The sequence below is a fragment of the Hippocampus guttulatus genome, chromosome 9 (assembly GCF_054856545.1).
Source record: "Hippocampus guttulatus isolate MCC_2025c chromosome 9, RoL_Hgut_1.0, whole genome shotgun sequence".
Taxonomy (NCBI): Eukaryota; Metazoa; Chordata; class Actinopteri; order Syngnathiformes; family Syngnathidae; genus Hippocampus; species Hippocampus guttulatus.
In genome coordinates this window covers 23,040,934-23,064,247 of record NC_141269.1, presented here as the reverse complement: position 1 = coordinate 23,064,247, position 23,314 = coordinate 23,040,934, and the positions used below count along the sequence as shown (strand labels likewise).

The 23,314-nt window shown below is 44.5% G+C and overlaps 2 protein-coding genes across 8 annotated transcripts; one reads left to right on the top strand and one right to left on the bottom strand.

Moving 5' to 3' along the window:
* The first annotated feature begins 352 nt into the window (after positions 1–352).
* Positions 353–3,482, top strand: LOC147200790 (uncharacterized). Of its 3 annotated transcripts, none has more exons than XR_015101941.1 (6): positions 353–1,510; positions 1,651–1,771; positions 1,876–2,015; positions 2,085–2,162; positions 3,021–3,124; positions 3,199–3,482. XR_015101941.1 is itself a non-coding variant. In XM_086121229.1 (6 exons), exons 1-6 carry the CDS (start codon positions 1,451–1,453, stop codon positions 3,478–3,480), a joined length of 816 nt encoding a protein of 271 aa, XP_085977355.1. In that variant the 5' UTR covers positions 353–1,450; the 3' UTR covers positions 3,481–3,482. The 3 variants fall into 3 exon arrangements, 1 of the variants encoding a protein (XP_085977355.1); XM_086121229.1 differs by having other exon boundaries at positions 2,990–3,124; XR_015101940.1 differs by having other exon boundaries at positions 2,085–3,124.
* A 2,849-nt stretch (positions 3,483–6,331) lies between these two features.
* LOC147200789 (uncharacterized) lies at positions 6,332–22,665 on the bottom strand. Of its 5 annotated transcripts, none has more exons than XM_086120554.1 (5): positions 22,389–22,533; positions 20,634–21,297; positions 20,465–20,554; positions 14,987–15,190; positions 6,332–7,163 (listed from the first exon to the last, which is right to left on the bottom strand). In XM_086120554.1, exons 2-5 carry the CDS (start codon positions 21,255–21,257, stop codon positions 6,783–6,785), a joined length of 1,299 nt encoding a protein of 432 aa, XP_085976680.1. In that variant the 5' UTR covers positions 21,258–21,297; positions 22,389–22,533; the 3' UTR covers positions 6,332–6,782. The 5 variants fall into 5 exon arrangements, with proteins under 5 accessions (XP_085976680.1, XP_085976681.1, XP_085976677.1 ...); XM_086120551.1 differs by lacking the exon at positions 6,332–7,163 and having other exon boundaries at positions 13,838–15,190; positions 22,389–22,449; positions 22,521–22,607; XM_086120553.1 differs by lacking the exon at positions 6,332–7,163 and adding an exon at positions 13,838–14,911.
* Positions 22,666–23,314: the final 649 nt, after the last annotated feature.

The following is a 23,314-nucleotide window of genomic DNA, read 5'->3' as shown; positions in this document are numbered from 1 at the left end:
AACCATGGGTCTAATCCTGCATCTACTGAGCCAAGGAATAAGAGAGTGTCCTCATTACAGTCTGTCTCTACAACATGTACTGTTTTGGTAGACTTACAAACGTTGCTGTAATGGCCTCGCTTTCCACATGTGTGACATGTGACATCTCTAGCTGGGCATTGTGCTTTGGCATGACCGGGTGACTCTCCACATCTGTAGCATGTCTGACCATCCGATGATGATGCCTGTGGCTTTGCTGATGAGTGCTTTGGGTGTTCAGGGGTCTTGTGTATTAATGGGTTTTTTTTTCTTCGTTTTGTTACTGCATCAATGTCCATCATACCTCCTCCTCTGAGGTCGTTTTGCTGCTTTTTTTATTATTTCTGACTGTCTTGCCATGTTGACTGCTTTTTCCAGCGTCAAATCTGCGTCTAGCTGCATCCTCTCAGATAAACTGGTGTCTCTCAGCCCCACCACGATGCGGTCCCTTATTAACTCGTGGAGTGCTCCGTATTTGCAGTTTTCCGCCAGGGCATACAGTGCAGTAATGAATACGTCAACAGCCTCGCCTGGTTGCTGCACTCTCTGATTGAATTTAGCTCTCTCATATATCACGTTCCTTCTGAGTACAAAGTACGTTTCGAGCGTGTTCTTTACCGAGGTGTACTGCTGTCTCTGTGCGTCGGTTAAATCTTGCCCACGCAGGATGTCGTCTGCTTCATCCCCCATGCAGTAAATGAGCGCGTTCACCTGGTTAGCATCTGTGCTAAGATAAAGGTTGCTGGCCAGTCTGAATCTCTTGAACCTGCGTATCCACCGTTCCCAATCTTGAGGCTTTGAGAAGTCAAATGCTTCCGGTGGTTGTATGGAGAACGTAGCGCTTGGAGGAAAGTTGGCATTCGTCGGTAGCTAAGGAGTTTGTTGCTGCCGCGGCGCTGCTGCGGCCTCGTTGTTGCCGTTTTCTGACATCTTTATTCATAGATTTTTTTTCCCTCCCAGCTCCGAAAGTTGCTCTTCGTGCTCTTCTTACCGCTGTTCGACGTCTGACACCATGTCGTAATGTGGGTAAATAAGATGCAGTCGGTTTCAAGCAAGCAATCGTTTATTATAGACTTAGCTCTAGTGATGGGTCCAGCGACACCGATGCGTTGACGCATGCGTCAGGCTCACAGAGCAATCCACTTGTTGGTGCATGTGCTGCTTCATTACATCACATGATTGACACGTGAACTGCACCGGCGCAGTTTAGACTGCATCGGCTGCGTCGACACAGTCCAGGCTGCGCCACTCAATCCAGGGGGCGTCGACTCAGTGCAGGGGGCGTTGACGCAGCAAAAGCCCGCCACACAGTGTTTATAAGGAAGTGCGTCTGGCGACACGATGCCACCTGCCGAAACAAGCCAGACCTCACTCACGCTCGCTTGTCAAAGTCCGTGGCACAGACTTCGTGTTCGTGCCTTCCTTGCCAATTATGGAGCAGAGACGCAAATCATCCACCGTGTGGAACCATTTTGATGTCCTGGAGAATAAGGTATTATTTATTTATTTATTCAAATCTCCTTCTGTCACCGAGAGGTGTGCCTCTCAGATTATTGACATGTGTTGTACCATTCTAATTCAAATTCATTTCAAGGTAACTCTTTGTTACTTATTATTCACATTTCATTGCAGGTGAAATGTCGAATTTGCCAGGTCGAATTGTCATACACCAACAAAAGCACCTCCATCATGCTGAGGCATTATCGGGCCAAGCATGAGAATGAAGTTCGCGATACACCCAGGATTACGCCAGGTATACAAACGTTCACTCATCTTTTCACGGTTGCTATGTTGATGATTAATTGGCAATCAGTAATTATTGTTGGTTGACTCTCCACTCCATGTTTGACAATCAAGCTTCCAGGAAGCAGCTGCTCGATCAGGCACTGCTGAACTTCATTATCAAGGACTGCCAGCCCCTCAGCATTGTGGAGAGTGAAGGGTTCAAGGAACTGATTCAGGTCCTTGAACCCTCATATGTTTTGCCGACAAGAAAGGTCTGTGTGAAAGTTCCATAAAGTAGTAGATGAATCGCATATAATGTTTGCTTTTGGTTTAATTTTCAGACCATCAAGAAAATGGTGGCCGACAAATATAAGGAGGAACGGGAAAAAGTGAAAATGGAAGTACAGCAAGCTGTGGCAGTGAGTATAACAACTGACATGTGGACCTCTGTGAACATGGAGGCCTACTTGGCACTCACCTGTCACTACATTAATGCAAATATGCAGTTGTGTTCATCAGTGTTGGGAGTACAATATTTTCCACAGAATCACACTGCTGACAATTTGGCCCAGGTCAAAAGGGGCATGATGGAGGACTGGGCCATAACCAACAAAGTAAAGTGTCTTGTGACTGACGCAGCACCAAACATGATCGCATCCACTGGACACCTCCAAATACACCACTCAATTTGCATTGCACACAGTCTTAATTTATTAGTTAGAAAATCATGCGATCAGGTCCCTGCACTTAGACATTACGAACAAAGCTTGGCACATTGTTACATATTTCCGTTCAAGCGCTACAGCCAAGGAGAAGCTTGCTCAGGTGCAGCAACAGATGGGACGTTCAACCCTGAAACTTATCAATGAGGTGCCAACACGCTCGAACAGTACCTATGAAATGCTGTCAAGGCTGCATGGAGAGAGGGAACCAGTGTGGGTATCTCTGGCCTCCCTAAAGACAGATTTGGCTCCACCGACAGCTGATGAGTTCACCATCATAGGAGAAGCACTACTAGTGCTTTCTCCATTCCATCAAGCTACAGTGGAGTTGTCTGAAGAGAGGCAAGTCTCAGGTTCAAAGGTCATCCCAATGATGAAAATGCTTTATCATGCACTTGAGCGCCACGCTTCAACCTTGCACACACAGCCAGTCATACAACTCCATGAACACCTCAAGCGTCGAGTCACAGACACTGCTTCCAGTTTGGAGTCTATGAGTGTGTTAACCTTAGCAACACTTCTAGACCCCAGATTCAAATCACTTGGATTCCGCAGTTCCTCCAGGTGCACAAAGGCCATATCCAGAATGCGGTCTGAGTGCATGCGTGTCATCGAGGCCCAGCCTGGACCATCATCGCAGCCCTCTGCAACTACATCAGGTATGTTACTCATCATTATTAGTTTGTTATTGGAAACTGTTCTAAATGCCAATTTGTTTGGTTTTGTTTTTTAGGTGGCCTGTGGAGTCATCTGGATGATGAGGTGGGGAGACTGGGAAGAGGTGGTGCAACAGCAGATGCAATGTCTGAGGTCCAGCGATACCTGGCACAGGGGAATATTGCGCGTGACCGGGACCCGCTGTTGTACTGGAAGGACCAACACACTTCTTTCCCAAACCTCTCCCACCTCGCAAAGGAGTTCCTTTGTACGCCAGCCTCATCCATCCCTTGTGACCGTGTGTTCTCCACAGCAGGGGAAATTGCTTGTAAAAGGGACGCAACAGGCTGAAATTTAAAACATTAGAGCATCTTATTTTTCTCAATAAAAATTTGTGAAGTCAAAGCCCACAAGCATCCTCATTCACATGATATTCCCATTATTGGAACACATTGAATGTTGCAATATGAATGCATGGATGTGAATGATATTGTATACACTTCACACATCATCAAATCAAATCGATGAATGAGCTTATGAAAATTTCTTGGAACAGTAATAGATGCAAAACTATGCTGGAAGCCACATATAGATAACGTTAAAAGAAATATATCCCAAACCATAGGGATCCTCCATAAAACTAAGGATGTGCTGATAAGAGATCCTTGTACACATTATACTCTTATTACTTCCATATTTGACCTATTGTGTGGAAATATGGGGAAATGCCAGGAAAACACACTCCCCGTTTTAAAACTACAATACAAAGCAATCAGAACAATCACTGGCTCCAAATAGACGGAACCCACAAATCCACTGTTTATCAAATTAAACAATGAAATCTTATGACCTGGTTTGACTTCAAAATCGCCCAATTAATGTACAAAGCACACAATAACCTCCTTTGCCAAAACATCCAGAAGCTTTTTTGAAATTCGAGAAAGTTGTCATAATTTAAGGGGTACTAACCTATACAAAAAATCCAAAACACGAACAAACATCAAGCAAAGGAGCGTATCTGTAATAGGTGTAAATCTGTGGAATAATTCTGAAACGGACCTGAAAATGAGTAACTCTCTTGCTAAGTTCAAAAATGAATTCGAGAGTAGTCCAAGATTAAGATATCCTTTATTTGTCCCAGGGCGGCCCGGTAGTCCAGTGGTTAGCACGTCGGCTTCACAGTGCAGAGGTACCGGGTTCAATTCCAGCTCCGGCCTCCCTGTGTGGAGTTTGCATGTTCTCCCCGGGCCTGCGTGGGTTTTCTCCGGGTGCTCCGGCTTCCTCCCACATTCCAAAAGCATGCATGGCAGGCTGATTGGACGCCCTAAATTGTCCCTAGGTGTGAGTGTGGGCGTGAATGGTTGTTCGTCTCTGTGTGCCCTGCGATTGGCTGGCAACTGATTCAGGGTGTCCCCGCCTACTGCCCGAGGACGGCTGGGATAGGCTCCAGCACCCCCCGCGACCCTAGTGAGGATCAAGCGGTTCGGAAAATGGATGGATGGATGGATATTTGTCCCACACTGGGGAAATTTACAGCCTACAGCAGCAATAATGTGGGTAGAAAGAAGAAAGAAGACAAACTACACAAATCAGAATTAAACTGATAAATTTGATACACTCATGAAATATAGCAATACATCAGAATTACATTGATGAGATTATTTAATATATTAATGAAATGTAGCATCCATTATGAATATGAGAAATTCGACATATAAATGTGCTACAATGAGTATGTATATACAAACCGAAAGTTGTAAAAATAGATAAGTATAGCATACATAAGGGTAAAAGCATTTGTTGACATGTAGACTTTCTTTTCTATTTTGAAAAATGATCAATTCATATATAAGAAGGGGTACGACTCGATAAATTTTTTACTTCTTTCTACTCCTTTGAACATATACTTGTGATGATGACTATTTTCTTTTCCTTTTTTATATCTTACCTTCACTTTTTGCCAATTTATTACCGTATTGTATATTTTATATGTTCAATAAACAAACAAATTTATCAGTCAGTTCAGTCTGTTAAGTCGGTTGGCTGCAGGGATCTTGAAGGTCCAGCAGGTCGCAGTGGTCAGCGACACAGTATCAGCACAATATCAACACAGTGTGTCAGTGTGTCGACACGCCTCATGAGGCCTCATGGACCCATCACTACTTAGCAGTCGTCGCACACACGTTTCCCTAGGCTTCCTAAGCTAACGACATTTCCCCCGGCATCCATACTGTTAGGGCTTTCAAAGTCAAAGCGTAACAGCTATTACCACATCACCACTTTCGAAACGAGATGTTCAAAGTTGCAGTATCTGTCGCGCCTGTTGGCTGGAATTACTTCTGTCCTCCTACATTGCCTGTGATCGATCGTGTACAGTTCAATGCATGGCCATGTTAAAGATTGACATTTTCTCCATTCCCTTCAAATACATTTAAAAAAGGACGTTGACCTTGTCTAACGTGGCATAATCCAATTGACACACACACGTCGAAATGGATCCACTACGTTTCATACATTAGAAGTACAGTATAGGGGCAGTATATGTGTAAGCTTATGTTATATAATTAATTAGCATTTTATGTTTGAGCATTGTATTTCATGTTAAGCATACCTAAATTATATTCTGTTGTCTAATAATTGCTTAGACATGTTTTTATGTTGATAGGTTCTGATTGGCTGTTAAAGTAAGAGAAGCAGGAAGTGATTTTAGTGACGAGTTGTGTTCTCGAACGTGCTGCGGTGCAGACGTCTTTTTTCCCCCTTTTAATAAACTGCATTGAAGGATTCCATCTCTCCTTTTGTCATTCGTAAAGTAGAGCTATCCACTAAAAACAACGGACCCCTCAACTTACATATGAGGCAAAATATGTCTATGATCACTATGCACGTTTCGCCGTGAAAGGAACATCTGACAGGTTTTGTGTGCAGCAGAATTTGAACTAAGGCTTAAACAAGGCCATCTTTTTCAAAAGGTTTTTAGTCAAAAATAAATGGTTCGTAATCGGCGGTACTCGATCCAATTTTGCTCCCTAAAACACAGACCGAAATTACATCGTGTTTAACCATGCAAAGTACAAATATTGCAATGTAAAAATATCCTTTGATCACCTCTGATGTCTTTGAGCTTGACAGAAAAATGTGTGAAATGTACATGCAGTAGTTCCGTTAGAGTTTGATTAATTGTAAGTAAAAACAAAAACAATCCCAACTCCACATCAAACCTTTTACTGAGAGAAATTAACAAGTGTATTACAATACATATATTTACAAGCATTTTCTGTGTACTTACAGTACATCAAAAGAAAATATGCCAAAACAAACTACCAGTACTCAAAAGAAAATATGTCAAACAAATTACTGATGGCTAGTATGCACGTAGGAATGAAAAACAATTATGCACACCTGTACAAATTGTTGGTACTTGTTAATGAAAAAAGAACACACAATGGCCATTGAAATAACTTGACACTGAGAAAAATAATACATAATGTACTGATAATTAATCAACGGAAATCAATTTTTATAAATATACATACACACACACATATATTACATATGTATATGCATGCGCGTACGCACGCACGCGCGCGCGCACGCACACACACATTTTATGAGACTCTTTCCTGTATGTCTGTCACTGTTATGCTAACAAGGTCCTGTTCAGGGAGGTTGCTGTGCTCCTCTGTTATGTGCGACCTCCTTCTCCCATATGCCTTTCCAGTACCTTTCAGTTTCCCGTCTTGGTGGGTCTGCTCTGGTGTTAGAACCCTGCCACTGAGAGTACACTTCCGCAGGTTGTGTTGCGAACAGCCTGTTTATTCGTCTGGCCTCATTCTCTTTCGTGTACCTCTTTAGGCGACTGGACAAGGCTTGAAGCTTTTGTTTGGCAGTTTCGAGTGCTACAGGTATGGTCATCTGGATGTACCTCTCGGGTATCGGCCTTTTCATCACACCTCTCTGGGCCTCCGTCAATTGACTCACATCTTTTCGAGCCGCCTTGATCTTAGCCTCCAACCGTCTTTTCCATGGTGGGTCACATATCTGAAAAAATAATTGTCGGTAAAACATTTATTATCATGCTTTATTCTACACCAGCTCCCAGCTGGTCACCGAAGATAAGAAGATCCAAGAGAGAAGTGCTTATTCTGCTAGACTGACTGTGCTTTCATGTCCTTGTTGGAACTTTCCACAAACATCATGAGTGTACTTTCCTCTGATCAACCTGATACCAAAATGAATAAAAAGAGAGGGTTTAGGAGAGGCTGCTTAGTCTAGCTGTGGGAATTGTATGTGTGCAGTACTCTTCTATTCTCCTTGCAAGCGAAAACAACATACAGACGTCTTCTCTCATCTTTTGTGTAAGTGCATAAATGTTACTTGAGCAATGATCCTGACAGTATCTCATGGCTCCCATGGTTGCTCTTATAGCCACGCATCTCTAAGATCACTGACGCTGAAGCGTCTATCAGCTCATTGGTTTCCGTGATCGTTACTGCCCTCAGTGCTGCATTCACTGTTTCCATGAGAATTTCAGGTGGTACTTCACATCGCCGTCGTAATCGGTTTCTAGGTTGCCCAGCCTTCATTCGCGCCATGATCTTAGCTTTCAGGTCAGTTGCTGCCTCGCGCAGCATTTCATTCATTGGGGCTGGCCTCACAATCTTATCATCTGCATTCATTGGGGGCTTGCCTCTAAATCTCTGGTATAACCTCCTCTGATCTGGCAGCCTGGGGCCCTTCACCATGGAATCCGTGTTGTACCTCATCAATCTCAAGTTGTGATAGCAATTGCCGTTTGTGGATGTGACACTGAGCTACTAGTTGTTTCGTGCTCAACCGTGACTGTGGGTTTCGGAGTAGCCTATCCCAGCCATCTCCGGGCAGTAGGCAGGGGACACCCTGAACCAGTTGCCAGCCAATCGCAGGGCATTCAGAGACGAACAATCATCCGCGCTCACACTCACACCTAGGGACAATTTAGAGTGTTCAATCAGCCTGCCATGCATGTTTTTGGAATGTGGGAGGAAACCGGAGTACCCGGAGAAAACCCACACAGGCCCTTGTATATTTTGTAAGTCGCTTTGCTACTGATTGCATTTTTAGGAAAATATTTTCCCACGCTTGATGCATAGCTGCTGGTGTGCAGTGAGAACCCACCTGTGTTGAATGCAGCAAGGTGTCCGTGTTAAAGCCAAAAGGCACAATTGGCAACTCATCAACTTGAACTGTCAGTCTAGCACAGGGGTTGGGAGCCTTTTTGACTAAGAGAGCCATATTTTATAAAAAAAAGAAAAAATCCTTGTCTCACCCATCGGGTGGTGTCCGTCCCTCATTCAGTTCGGGTCCTCTACCAGAGGCCAGGAAGCTTGAGGGTTCTGCGCAGTATCCTTGCTGTTCCCAGCACTGCACATTTCTGGACTGAGATGTCTGATGTTGTTCCCGGGATCTGTTGCAACCACTCATCTAGTTTGGGGGTCACTGCCCCGAGTGCTGCGACCACCACAGGCACGATTGTCACCTTTACCTTCCAGGCTCTCTCCAGCTCCTCTCTGAGCCCTTGGTATTTCTCGAGTTTCTCGTGTTCCTTCTTTCTGATGTTTCCATCACTTGGGACCGCTACATCCACTACAACGACTTTCCTCTGCCCTTTATCTATGATCACGAGATCTGGTTGATTCACCATTACCATCTTGTCAGTCTGGATCTGGAAGTCCTACAGGATCTTCGCTCTGTCATTCTCCACCACCTTCGGAAGTGTTTCCCATTTTGACCTTGGGGTTTCCAGTCCATACTCCACACAGATGTTTCGGTAGATTATGCCAGCCACCTGGTTATGGTGTTCCATGTAGGCTTTCCCTGCCAGCATCTTACACCCTGCAGTTATGTGTTGGATCGTCTCAGGTGCCTCCTTGCACAACCTACACCTTGGGTCTGTGTGGTATATCTGGGCCTCAATGGCTCTGGTGCTCAGGGCCTGCTCCTGAGCAGCCAGGATGAGTGCCTCTGTGCTGTCTTCAGGCCAGCCCTCTCTAGCCACTGATAGGACTTCTTGAGATCAGCCACTTCAGTTATGGTCCGGTGGTACATCCCGTGTAGGGGCTTGTCCTCCCATGATGGTCCCTCTTCCAGCGCCTCATCTTCTGTTCCCCATTGTCTGAGACATTCTCTGAGTACGTCATCCGTTGGAGCCTTCTCCTTGATGTATTCATGGAGCTTGGATGTTTCATCCTGGACAGTGGCTCTCACACTCACTCGTCTCCGGCCTCCTTCCTTTCGACTTGCGTACAGTCTCAGGGTGCTGGATTTGGGATGGAACCCTGCATGCATGGTGAGGAGCTTTCGGGTCTTAACGTCCGTGGTCTGAATCTCTTCCTTTGGCCACCTTATTATTCCTGCAGGGTATCTGATCACTAGCAGGGCATAGCTGTTTATTGCCCGGATCTTATTCTTGCCATTGAGCTGGCTTCTTAGGACTTGCCTCACTCGCTGGAGGTATTTGGCCGTAGCCGCTTTCCTTGTTGCCAGTGCGAGGTTGCCATTGGCTTGTGGTATACCGAGGTACTTGTAGCTGTCCTCAATGTCTGCTATTGTTCCTTCAGGGAGTGAGACCCCTTCAGTGCGGACTACCTTTCCTCTCCTAGTCACCATCCGGAGAGGACGCAGGCGTTGAAGTCCCCAAGAAGAACAAGTTGGTCGGTGGTTGGAACTTTCTGGATGGCTGCCAACAGCTGGTCGTAAAACTTGTTTTTCGCCTCCTGCGTGGAGTATAGAGTAGGGGCGTAGACGCTGAACAGGGTGACAGTGCCGATAAATATATATATATATATATATATATATATATAAAACAAGTTTTACGACCAGCTGTTGGCAGCCATCCAGAAAGTTCCAACCACCGACCAACTTGTTCTTCTTGGGGATTTCAACGCCTGCGTGGGATCCGACCACACATCACGGTCCAGTTGCCTGTGCCCTTGGGGAGTGGGTGACATGAACAGCAACGGACAACGTCTCCTGGAACTGTGCACACTTCAAGACGTGTGCGTCACCAACAGCTTCTTCCAGAGCAAGCCACAGCACAAGGTGTCCTGGCGCCACCACCGCTCAAAGCGCTGGCACCAACTGGACCTCATTTTGACCCGCCGCAAGCAGCTAAGCAGCATTCTCACCACACGCTCCTACCACAGCGCTGACTGTGACACAGACCACTCCTTGGTCTGCTGCAAGATCCGACTCCAGCCCAAGAAGCTGCACCGAGCCAAGCCACCAAGCAAGCCCCGCATCGACACAGCCAAGGCAAACCAGGTGGACATGGTGGAGGCCCTCGCCCGGCACCTAAAAGACGCCCTGGAGAAGAAACCACCAGAAGGAAACGCGGAACGTGGGACCTCCTCCGCAACACCACCCACGACATTGCCTATTCCATCTTCGGCAAGAGAACAAGGAAAAGCCAGGACTGGTTTGAGGCAAATGTGACAGAACTCAGTGCCGTGATGGAAGCGAAGCGCACAGCACTGCTGAAGCATCACCAGCATCCCTCCCAGTCCACACTGCAGGCTCTCCGAGCTGCCAGAAGTCAAGTCCAGGCTACAGCAAGGCCTGCGCCAACAAGTACTGGATGGATCTCTGTGACAGCATCCAACGAGCCGCAGATACCGGCAACATCAGAGGCGTCTATGACGTGATCAAGAAAGCGATAGGCCCTTCACACGGCAAGACAGCCCCCCCCCCCCCAAGACGAAGACAGGCGAGACTATGACAGACAAGAGCAAGCAGATGGAGCGGTGGGTAAAGCACTACTCAGACCTCTACAGCAGAGAAACCACCATCTCCGATGCCACCCTAGAGTCTGTTGAGCGCCTGCCCGTCATGGAGGAGCTAGACGTGTTACCAAGCCTTGAGGAGCTCAGCAAAGCCATCGACAGCCTGCCCATTGGGAAAGCTCCTGGCCTTTGACGGTATCCCAGCAGAGGTGATCAAGAGCGGCAAAGAACCTCTGCTGCACCACCTACACAACCTACTCTGCCAGTGCTGGGAAGACGGCGAGGTACCTCAAGACATGTGTGACTGTAACATCATCACCCTCTACAAGAACAAAGGTGACCGCAATGACTGCAACAACTACAGAGGCATCACCTTACTGAGCATTGTGGGGAAACTCTTCGCCCGAGTGGTCCTGAACAGACTCCAGAGGCTCGCTGACAGGGTGTACCCCGAATCACAGAGTGGCTTCAGGTCGGAACGATCCACCATCGACATGATTTTCTCGCTCCGCCAGCTCCAGGAGAAATGCAGAGAGCAGAACCAGTCATTGTATGTTGCCTTCATTGACCTGACCAAGGCCTTCGACCTTGTGAGCCGCAATGGCCTCTTCAAAGTCCTTGACAGGATCGATTGCCCGGGGAGGCTGCTGAGCATCATTCGTTCCTTCCACTCCGGAATGAAGGGTGTCGTCCAGTTTGATGGCGCAACATCTTCCTCTTTCGAAGTGAAAAGTGGTGTTAAGCAGGCATGTGTACTTGCTCCGACCCTCTTCGGGATCTACTTCGCTGACATGCTCAAGCACGCTTTCGGGAACTCCACTGAGGGTGTCTACCTCCATACTCGCTCTGACGGCGGCCTCCACAACATGGCGAGGCTGAGGGCCATGACCAAGATCCGCAAAGTCCTGATCAGAGACATGCTGTTTGCGGACGATGCTGCTGTCACTGCCCACAAGGAAGAACATCTTCAGCATCTCATGGATCGTTTCTCGAGGGCGTGCAGCGACTTTCAGCTGACCATCAGTCTCAAGAAGACCAACATCTTGAGTCAGGACACGGAGAGCGAACCCACCATCTCCATTAACAACTACCAGCTGGATGTGGTCAAAGAGTTAACTTACCTTGGCTCCACGGTGACAGACTCGCTTGACTTGGACCCTGAACTGAACAGAAGGATCGGCCGAGGCACCACAACTCTTGCCCGGCTCACCAAACGCGTGTGGGAGAACAGCAAGTTGACGACCAACACCAGGATGGCAGGCTACAGGGCCTGTGTTCTCAGCACCCTACTGTATGGCAGTGAGTCCTGGACCCTGTATGCACGCCAAGAAAGGAGGCTCAACACCTTCCACATGCGAAACCTCAGGCGAATCCTTGGTATCAAGTGGTCCGACTACATCACCAACAAAGACGTCTTGGAACGTGCCAACATCCCCAGCATGTACACCCTCCTCCGTCAGCATCGCCTTCGGTGGCTCGGCCACGTCCGCAGGATGGAGGACGGTAGGATCCCCAAAGATCTGCTCTATGGAGAACTCGCAGTTGGACAGAGAACACAGGGCCGTCCACAGCTTCGTTTCAAAGACGTTTGCAAGAGGGACTTGAACGCTGTTGAGATAGATATGAAGGGATGGGAGTCACTGGCCCAGAACCGCCCAAACTGGAAACAAGAACTGGCACGTGGTCTGTGCCGAGGGGAGGAGAAGATGAGAGCATCGGCAGAAGACAAGAGAGCCAGGAGAAAGAACAGCCGGGACAAACAAGCGCACCCCTCCAACTGTGTGTTCAGGTGCATCCACTGCAACAGGGACTGTCACTCCCGGATCGGCCTCTTTAGCCATACCAGACGGTGCCAGTCAGGCTCAAACAGATAATCACGCTGTGATTGAAATGCCAATGATATATATATAACTATTTTAAAAGTGAATTCAACAAAATGTCAGTATAATAAGCTTCTGAATGTATTTTTTAAAAAATAATTTTGTTATAATACTCACCATTAATGTGAATGGTTTTCCGTTCCTCACCTTTGCTCAAGATCCAGCAAAGATAGCGGAATTATAGTCAGCTTGCAGAGACCATATGCGGAGTTGCTGCAGACTAGCTTGCACCCTGCTCAGTAGCTTGCATGCTTCCTTTCTGCTGTCTCCTGCAGGGTATTTTGATGCGAACGTAGCATGGCACGTGTCAAAGTGCCGCTTTCCATTCGACCGTTTCATCGATGGTATTTTGTCATTGCAAATTAGACACACCGGAGAACATGTTCTCTCCACAAAGGCGAATCCTTCGGTCCATTCGTCCTGAAGTGTACCATACTCGTCATCTTTTTTCTGTTCGCCATCTTATTCGTCGAAAGATTAACTTTGAGCTAATGACTGAGCGGACTGATTCAAAAAGGGGGTGTCTACCTGTTACCCAGCAACAGCCAACTTAGGCCAGTATCATCCAATTGGAGCCAACTGCAGCCCTGAACAGGACATGAGCAGTGAAAAATCGATGGATGGATTTAACAAGCGAGAATATTTTGTTATATCTGCGAGCCAGATGCAATCATCAAAAGAGCCCCACCTGGCTCGCGAGTCATAGGTTCCCGACCCCTGTTCCAGCATTTTTGAGTGGTAAAGGCGAAGTTTCGATCAGTCACTTGACTCGGGGCAACATTCATTCTCAAGTGGCCCTCGAATGGGCCTCACTCTAACGTCAATTGTACATTTGTGGAAGGAGCTAAAGTGTTAAATGTGGAGAAAGCATCCTTCAAACCCGAGACAAGAAGGGCACTTTGCTTTCGAGGGCCGAGATTCCTTTTGACAGCAGTAGAAGTCTCATTTACAGTTGCAGAACTCATTTGATTAGGACAAAAGTTTGGGGAACAAAATATAAAGTTGGGTACCATGACTTTTTTTTGTTTAATTTCACTGACCCCACAGTTCAAAAGCAATGTCTAATTTTCATTGGTTTGTTTTTCAGGAGCTTTATTTCTTCATTCCCGCTTGTCAGTTACAAGTTATTGCAGTGACCATTGTGGATTTCTTTCATGAACAGAGTGCTGACAATTTAGTCCATGTGTACACAGAAATAAACAGATTTCAGATCCAAATTGAGCATTTAACTGGGCTGTTTTGTATCAATTACCAGTAAACAACGAGGCCTTGGTAACATTTTAGACTTTGTAGGATTATCTATCTTGGGCAACGCAATTGGTGCATTTGGCAGGTTTAAAAATGGTGGCTGGATGTTACTCATTGGCGGCGGAAGAAGGTGCCTCGTTTGAGCGAGAACAGATGGAAGGATATTCAAAGGCGATGGACAAGAGTACGTCATGAAGGGAGGCCGACAGGGGAAAGGGAGCAGGGAAGTGTGAGGAGGCAAAGACGGCAGGGGAGGAAAAAGAAGCCTGGGCCCGACGTTGGAAATGTCAGGGAACAGAGGCGGGTACACCATTGGGGAAGTATTCACGGGACCGTAGGCTGGCGTTGTGAGCATTGTGGGTCTTAAAGTCGTGCAGGTCACGTTTGGAGAAACGGTGGCTTGGATTTCACATTTCTGATTATCTAGTGAAGCTCTGCTGTTGCTGGTGGCGGGAGGGACCCAGGCTTGATCCTCTTTGAAATTACTCTGAGCATTGTACGAGTCTCTGTGAACAGAGTAGTCACTGTATGAATGTTTCGATCTGCTGCATGATGAGGCTGAGGAAGATGATGACCTTGACCTGCTGCGGCGACTTGGAGAGTAGGCTGATCTTGTGACCCTTTCCCTGCTGCCTGCACTCTGGTAGCTCCAGTGGCTTTCTTTCTTCCCGTATAATCGCTCCTTAATCCGGTGCGACATTTGGCCCAACTCTTCGGATCCCAGGTCCACCCCAATGGCCTGCAATACTTCCTGAATTTGCTGGTGCTTGTGCTCATCGTCAGGTGTCAGTCTTTTCTTCTCCGCCACAGGAGGCAACTTGGACCTTGTGCAGCTTTGTCCTACATCACTCCTCTGTACTGACCTGTCATCATAAGGAGAGCTCCTCTTTGGGCTGAAGGACTGTGGAAAAGGCTGCCTGTGGCATTCGTCTCCAAAATTCTCTTCGTTCCATTCGCTGACATTTCGTTGACCTACCTGCTCTCCTGGGACGCAGGGATGATCCGCGGCATTGTGGGAAGATGCTGCAGATGGTGGCTGACCACAGCCTTTTCCTGACACAATCTGGTTGAGTACGTCCACATCCACGCCTTTATTGAGTACATCAAGGAACAGTTGGAAACCATTGGAAAATTTCTTCTCAGGTGCATCGTGACTGGGCTTGGTCACATCCTCCAAAGACTGATGGGAGATGGACAGAGGCAACCAGTTCATGCCATTTTCACCTGCACTTGCTTAGATATGCAGAAGACACGCAACCATGCCCTTCATTTGGTACTGTACACCCACACAATCTAATATTGGGGCAATCCCAGTGCAGAGCAACAATAATTACCAAAATGGAATACAGTAATTCTATACATTCCATAAATGGCAAATTTTTACATTGCAATCCAATTTAGTAAGAAAACACGGCAATTGTAAAATTATTTAACAATGTTTTCTCAAATGTGTTTAATATGCAAACCCAATTCCAATGAAGTTGGACGCTGTAGTAAACAAATAAAAACAGAATACAATGGTTCGCAAATCGTGTTCAACCTAGACAAGATATTTAATGTTCAAACTGATGAACTTTATTCTTTCTACTAAATAATCATTCACTTTGAATTTTATGGCTGCAACACATTCCAAAAAAAAGCTGGGGAAGGGCCATGTGTACCACTGTGTTCCATCACCTTTTAACAACACTCAAATGTTTGGGAAGTGAGGACTTGGTGAAGCTTTGTAGGTGGAATTCTTTCCCATTCTTGCTTGATGTAAAGTTTCAGCTGTTCAACAGTCTGGGGTCTCTATTGTCGTGTTTTATAATTCATAATGCTTCACACATGCTCAATGGGAAACGGGTCTGGACTGCAGGCAGACCAGTATAGTACCCACATTCTTTTACTACGAATCCACACTGTTGTAACATATGCGGAATGTGGTTTGGGATTCTCTTTCTAAAATAAGCAGGGGCGTCCATGTAGACGTTGCTTGGCTGGCAGCATGTTTCTCCAAATTTGTATGCAGCTTTCAGCATGAATGGTGCCTTCGCAGATGTGTAATTAGCTATGCCATTGGCCTAACACAGCCCCATACCATCATAGATGATGGCTTTTGAACTTTGCATCCACTACAGTGTGGAGTGTTCTTTTCCTTTTTGGCCCAGCGGACACAATGTCCACAATTTCCAAAAACAATTTGAAATGTGGACTTGTCAGACCACAGAACACTTTTCCACTTTGCATCAGTCCCTCTTAGATGAGGTTGGGCCCAGAGAAGCCGGCGGCATTTCAGGAAGTTGTCGATGAATGGCTTTTGCTTTGGAAATTGATTTTTAAGTTGCACTTACGGATGCAGCGCCAAACTGTATTTACTGACATTGGCTTTCTGAAGTGCTCTGAGCATTTCAGTGAAGCTCATTTTGTACCTTTTATACCCAATCATAGCACCCACCCGTTCCCAGTTAGCCCATTCGAACACCTGTGGAATATTTCAAAGTCTTTGAAGAGCATTCATTAACTTTCTCAGTCTTTTTTTGCCACCTGCTCCAGGTTTTTTGGAATGTGGAATGTCTTGTTTTTGCAGTGTATTCAGTGTATGTAGGTTGAACATGATTTGCAAATCATTGTATTCTGTTCAACACAACATCCCAATTTCAGTGGGGCTTGTACTCCAGGCATTCACTCGCAGCCAACATTAGGTACACCTGTAGGTATGAATCAGCCGCATCAAGTATTCTGCCTTTACAAAGATAATAATGCTCTGTACTGATTACCAGTGTCAGACAGGTATTCATTACTGTATGTTTACGGTATTTTGGTGGTTTTGCTTTTCAGTGACACACACCTAACTGTAATACTTTGGTGGCCTAATTTGGAAAGAGGACCAAAATACAATGAAACCCCAACTTCATGGTTTACCATTTACAAACGTACCTGTTTAATTACCGTATTTTCCGCACTATTGGGCGCACCAAAAAGTCTTCCATTTTCTTAAAAGCTCACCGAGTGCCTTAAAATCCGGTGCATCTTTTGTATGGTCATTACGGTAATACGTCGACTCCAAGATGGCTCCTTCCTGGAGACAATGTTATAACTTGCTGTTGGTTCAGTGAACTGTGTCGCTGCTTTATTAAATAAGTATGTGTTGCAGCTCCGAAAAAAAGGAGAGCTGTGGTGTTCATTTTTTAAAACAGTCTCAACAAATACAGGTACGTTTTTGTCTATCTCCGTCAAAATATTGCTTTCTTCCGTTCGACTCGAGAGGCGTTCAAACCGCCACCGAAAAACGTAAACTAACGATTACTTCAATGAAACGACAAAAATTGAAAATAATACATCAAAACTGAAAAGCAAGCGAGGATATAACAAAATTAATTCTATTCCCCCCTACAGAATTTATATTGTGATTTCATCATTTGTGAATACACAATAAAGGAATAAATAATTACGACTGACATCTTGTTGTGTTATTTTGACTTCAAGATGGCGCCGCGAGAATGGCTGCCTTTCCAGCAGCTCCTATTTATTTTCTTCTACTACCTCTCTCTCTCATACCTTGCTGCTGTGAAGTGGGAATTTCTCCACTGTGAGACTATTAAAGGTTTTCTTATTTTATCTTATCTGATTGTCCTCTTGGAGCTATGATAAAGGAAATGCAAATGGGTTTTTTGGAAGCGGTCATGAACGCCTATTTCTTCCGTTCCACTCGAGAGGCGTTCACGGCCGCCTACAAAAAACGTAAATTAATTTTTACTTCAATAAAACCACGAAGAAAATCAAGCGAGGAAATCACAAAATAAATTGTGTAGGGGGGATATAGAATTAATTTTGTCATTTCCTCGCTTGATTTTCTGTTTTGATGCATTATTTTCAATTTTCGTAGTTTCATTTAAGTACAGTAATAGTTAATTTACATTTTCAGAGGCAGTCATGAACGCCTCTCAAGTTGAACGGGCGCCTCTCGAGTTTAATGGAACGAGCGTAGCACCATCTAATGGACGCATTGTAGATTGCGCCTTTTAGTGCGAGGCGTCTAATATATGAAATTTTTTTTACAAAATAGCCATTCATTGAAGGTGAGCCTCATAATCCAGTGGGTCTTTTCGTGCGGAAAATACGGTTTTGCAAGTCAGACTTCTGTCACTAATTTGAAGGCTTGCTTGGCCAAAACTTGACTCGATATGACTTTGGCTTGTGCTATGACTGAATTTCGCACACACTACATAAAAAGACATGCCCCCTCCCCCACTGTACGACATGTATCATGTCAAACTAAGCTTTTCCTGTTCCAGGTCATTTATGATGATCAAAATTACTTCAATTTGCTAAATACCAGAATCATGAGAAAGTTTTTTTCGTAAACAATTATTTTCTTTAGAATTTGAAGTTTACACACATTTCATTATTATTGATAACATTGTCCTTAAATTGTATGACTTGGGTCAAGCGTTCTGGAAATCCTTCCACAAAGCTTCTCACAATATTTGCCAGGAATTGTGGTCCATTGCTCCCGAGATAAATGGTCTAACTGAGTCAAGTTTGCAAGGCGCCTTGCTCGCACATGCCGCTTCAGCTCTGCTTTTACATTTTTAATACGAGTGTGATCAGGTTTTTGTGAAAACATTCACCGCTATCCTTAAGCCACTTTCCACAGATTTGGCAGTATGCTTCAAGTTATTATCCATTGGGCAGACCCGTCTGCATGCGACCTTTAACTTCCTGGTTGATGTTTGTATTTCCACATAATATTCTTTCCTCGTGACACCATCTATTTTATGAAGTGCACTGGTCCTTGCTTAAGCAAAACAAACCCAGAACATGATGCTGCAAGCCCTGAATTTAACGGGTGGGCTGGTGTTATAGAGCTTGTAAGCTTCCCCAGTTTGTTTCTTCAAATGCAACGATGCTCATGATTGGCCAAACAGTTCCAATTTTAGTTTCGTCAGATCACATGACGTCTCCAAAAAATAAAGGTCTTTGTTCCAGTGTGCATTTGCAGACTGTGATGTATTTTTTTTTGTTTTTTGTTTCTTGTGGAGTAATGGCTTCTATTTGCCAGCATGGCCTAAAAAGTCATTGTATCAGGTGGATAATGACACTAACTCGTTTCAGCCAGCATCTCACAAAATCTTTTGGTTTTGTTCCTGGGTCGATGCGCACAATTCAGAGCAAAGCACATTTATCTCTGTGACAACGAACCCATCTGCTTCCTCAGCATTATAGTGGCTGGATATTCTCATTTATACTAGTGTATTATTGTTTGAACAGATGAACGCGACACCCTCAGGGATCTGGAATCTGCAGCCAAGGATGAACCAGACTTGTGCAAGTCCACAACTGACTCCCTGATATCTTGACTGATTTCTTTGGACTTCCTCATGATATGACACAAAGAAGCAGTGTGTCTCAGGTGTGCCTTCAAATATACCCACAAGCGTGGCTCTAATTATCTCAAATGTTGTCCTCAAACTGATCAGAACCATCCAAAGACATAGCATCATCAGTTTTCAAAGTTCTTTTTTTAAAGGCATAGTAATCTTCCTATATATAATTTTGGACTTTGAAGAGAGCAATGAAAAATAGTAAAAAAGGAGAAGAAGAAGAAAAAAAAGATTTTCTCATGATTATGGCATGAAGCAAATTGAAGTAATTTTAGTGAACCTACTTGACCGAAAACAAGAAAAGCTTATTCTGGGATCATGTCAGACAGTGAGGAAAAGAGAACTTCTCTTTTTGATATGTAAACTTTTGGTTTCAAATGTATACAAGGTGCCAAATCATGCTGTTTTAGTTGCATTTTTTTATTTGAAGAATGAAAGAAAAGTCCTTATTTTCGTGTCGATATGTGCCGCAAACCTAATATCCACCACTACGCTAAAACGGGGAAAGTAGATGCTGCCCGACGAAGCGAATATTATGTGAGAGTTTCTAAAGATGACATCAAAAAGAAGAATCAAGAATCATGTTATCAGGTTACAGGGTGCATGAAAGGGCTCATTAAAAGTCAATGGCGAATTAACATATAAACACCAAAACCAAAACATGTAATGTCTTTTTTTTTTAAGATGAATATTAGAAATATTTATTTTTGTATATAATTCTCATCGTATTAACAATGTTTAATAGGTTTAGATTTATACACTCGTGGGAACGGAAGTGTGTGTGTGTGTGTGTGCATCCAAGCACAATTCCAGCAAATTTGTTCCAAATCATCAGTAAGCCACTTGTATTCAAGGTGGATGTTGTTTGATGACTTTGAAATGATATAGAAGTGTACTTTCTGTCATGCTGTACTGCAGACTGAGCATTCTTGTCTTTGTGAAGGCAAACTTCAACACAGCAGTTTGTTTTGACTTAGGCAACAGCTGCTTCGCTGCATGGGTGCCAGGTTTGGGACTTAATGCCAACAATGTTTCATGAAGTGTTTTTCGTATTGTAGTAAGACTTGCTTTGTGTGAGATCAACTTACCTGTCTTTTAGATGCATCCAAATAATTCCTTGCTCGATCCGTACCATATGCAGGAGAGCTATTCTTCCTTTCTCTGGATTTGACATCTCTCTATTCACCGACATAAATCAGATTACATTATTACAAATGAAAAATTGATCTTTTCTCACTCTGGATCCAAATGTTTTACCTTTTTTGAGTCATCTTGGGGAAGGTTCCTTTCCGGTGAGTAACTGTGATTTCTTCCTTGATCCTCTCTCGCTTTGTTATACGTTGACAGCTGTCTGTGACCGGAATCATAGGGTTGGTGGTACCTGGAAGTAAACTCTTCATGTCTGTGCTGGATTCTAGAATCTTGCATACTCCTTCTGACTTCCTGAGGCAACGGATGTTTATAATCCCTCGGAAAATGATCTGGCGACTGCCTATATTTTTTGCAATCAGGCTCAAATCTGTAGCTGTAGGCATCGCGGCTGTCATCTGTGAACCTTTGCCTTTTCTTTTCAGCAACCTTCCTGTCCTGAGAGGACAAGCATCCCCTCACTGGGCTCCTCCTATCTGCATCTCTGTCTCTGTCTCTGACCAGGGAGTCTTTAGAGTACAGCTTTTGAGGGGAGTCGCTGTAGTCTGTACTTATGCTGCTTCTCTCTGTTCTGCCAGGACCATCTCGACCATGGTGATGATAGGAATCCCACTGTCCATTTCGATGGTATTCATACCTCTCTTCCTGTCTTTTATCATATTCATCCCTCCATCTTCTGTCTCTGTCACCATGGGGCTGCCTTTGGCCATACTCAGGTCTTTTTGAGTGCATCTTCACGCGGCAACTCCAGCATGTGACACAACGGCAAAAACTACAGGGGAAGAAAAGTGAACCCACATTAAAAGTGTAGATTTAAGGAAGACGAACACACCATTGTCAAATGAATTATTTCAAGAACCCCACGTTCACTCCCAGGTTGCTGTGCTTCCATTCAAGCATTTATCAACATTCAATGGGTGTTTAAGTATATATTACAGTTATCATTGGGAGGCACAGTTTGTGTGTATCCGCCGCTGACTGGCTGTCACAAGCAGCCACACTCTTGATGGTTGGTGCATTTTGAGAGGTGATGGCAACATTGTTTTCCATGTATCACTGCATTTGCATTATTCACCTTACCACTAAACACAACTACTGATGATGTAGAACCACGTCATGGTCTTGATCACAACTCCAAAATTTTTATAAAGCGCAAGTACATGCGCTATAATACTTGACTAATTTCCAGAATGTATAGTTGACAAATACACCTCAAAACCCTTAAGGCGAATAGAGCTATTTTTCAAATTCATAAGTGCATCTTTATTTTATGTTTTTCTATGCTTCTGCCAAATGTGATGTAAATTGTGTGATCCGCACACACATTTTGGACTGTCCACAGGCAAGGCCGTTTGTGATGTTATGCCGACCCGCCACTCTGCTCATATTTTCCATTGCTTCCTCTGTAAATTTCAATAAATCTCTTTGAAAGACGTTATTTTTATGCCTTAGGCGGCATAGGAGTAAACTGGTTAGTAAGTCCGCCTCACAGTGCAGAAGTGGAGGGTTCGTTCCCAGCTCCAACCTTCTTGTGTGGAGTTTGCATTTTCTCCCCGAGCCTGCGTGGGTTTTCTCTGCCTTTAAAATAAAGTCTAATAATGCTGACCTCGTGTAAATCAATGAATTTATACAAGTTTACACAGATCCTTACTATGGGCTCTGAAGCTTTGCATTTGCATTCGTCGGCTCGAAACTCAGTTAATAACATTACTAATTACAGAATCATTTATCCCGCAACAATTGCTCGGTTCCAGTTAACTTTGAGCTGCAGATTCTATGACGTTAAAGATCAGTTAGGAGACCAGGTTAGCTAGCAATCCTCTGCCCTTAATTTCACAAATTAACTTGGATTTCACAAATTACCTTTCCGTCCGACAATACTTGGGTGACAATTGGAGACGGGCCACTGGTGGTCACTCGATAACTGAACAAAAATAAATGATTTGCACTCAAATTGCAAGGTTGTAGCGATGGCAGTGGTGAACGCCAACGCACCGTTTGAAGCGCTGCAAACAGTCGGATGAAGTCTGTTGATATTCCACCTCTATCGCCGCCTACTGGATGGAGTGCCTTCTTCTTCCTTCTTTTTAACAATCTTTATTGTATAAATCAGATTACAAATCACAGAAAACAAGCCAAACACGTTATCAATACATATACAGTATGTCCATAGGAGTGAGCATGAGCATGAATGATTGTTCATCTACGTGTGCCCTGACCAGTTCAGGGTGTACCAGACCGAATGCCTGAAGACAGCTGGGATAGGCTCCAGCACGCCCGCGACCCCCAATAATCTTACGATCAAATATCTCTAAACCTAAACCTCTCACACCCAAAATAAGACATGCTCAACTGATTGAAATTCCCCAGAGGTATATTTACCTCTATCTTGCTTGTCCATCCTAAACAGGCTACTGTTTTTTCATCTTTTCTGTTCCCCACTTTCCTCATTTCACATTTCCTTTGTATTCTGTAAATCTCAATTTCCTCTCTTTGTCCCTTTGCTTTTGCCACTTTTTCTTCATTTTCTGTTTCACAGTACCTTTAATTTCTGATTTACTAAATTTAAACACCACCGACTAATCTACTGTCTAATTCTAAATTCTAGAGTTCTTGTTGTATTTCTACTAAAATATTTTTCGACTATATCTGCTAGACTACACTTCAAAGTGGACAACGACGAGCTGGAATTACAGACCTACTTTTGGATGGACAAACAATGCAGTTTACTTGTGAAGCTCCCGGCAGCCATCTTACGCTGCCACATGCTAAGCCTGCCTAACGTGAAT

Coding starts and splice junctions, on each gene's coding strand:
- LOC147200790 (XM_086121229.1), top strand. CDS start 1,451: ATGGAGCAGAGACGCAAATCATCCACCGTGTGGAACCATTTTGATGTC. Junction 2,016..2,084: donor ATGTTTTGCCGACAAGAAAG/GTCTGTGTGAAA, acceptor TTTAATTTTCAG/ACCATCAAGAAAATGGTGGC. Junction 3,125..3,198: donor GCCCTCTGCAACTACATCAG/GTATGTTACTCA, acceptor TTTGTTTTTTAG/GTGGCCTGTGGAGTCATCTG.
- LOC147200789 (XM_086120552.1), bottom strand. CDS start 21,257: ATGCACTCAAAAAGACCTGAGTATGGCCAAAGGCAGCCCCATGGTGAC. Junction 20,555..20,633: donor CCCAAGATGACTCAAAAAAG/GTAAAACATTTG, acceptor GTCGGTGAATAG/AGAGATGTCAAATCCAGAGA. Junction 15,191..20,464: donor TGGATGCATCTAAAAGACAG/GTAAGTTGATCT, acceptor ATCTCCCATCAG/TCTTTGGAGGATGTGACCAA.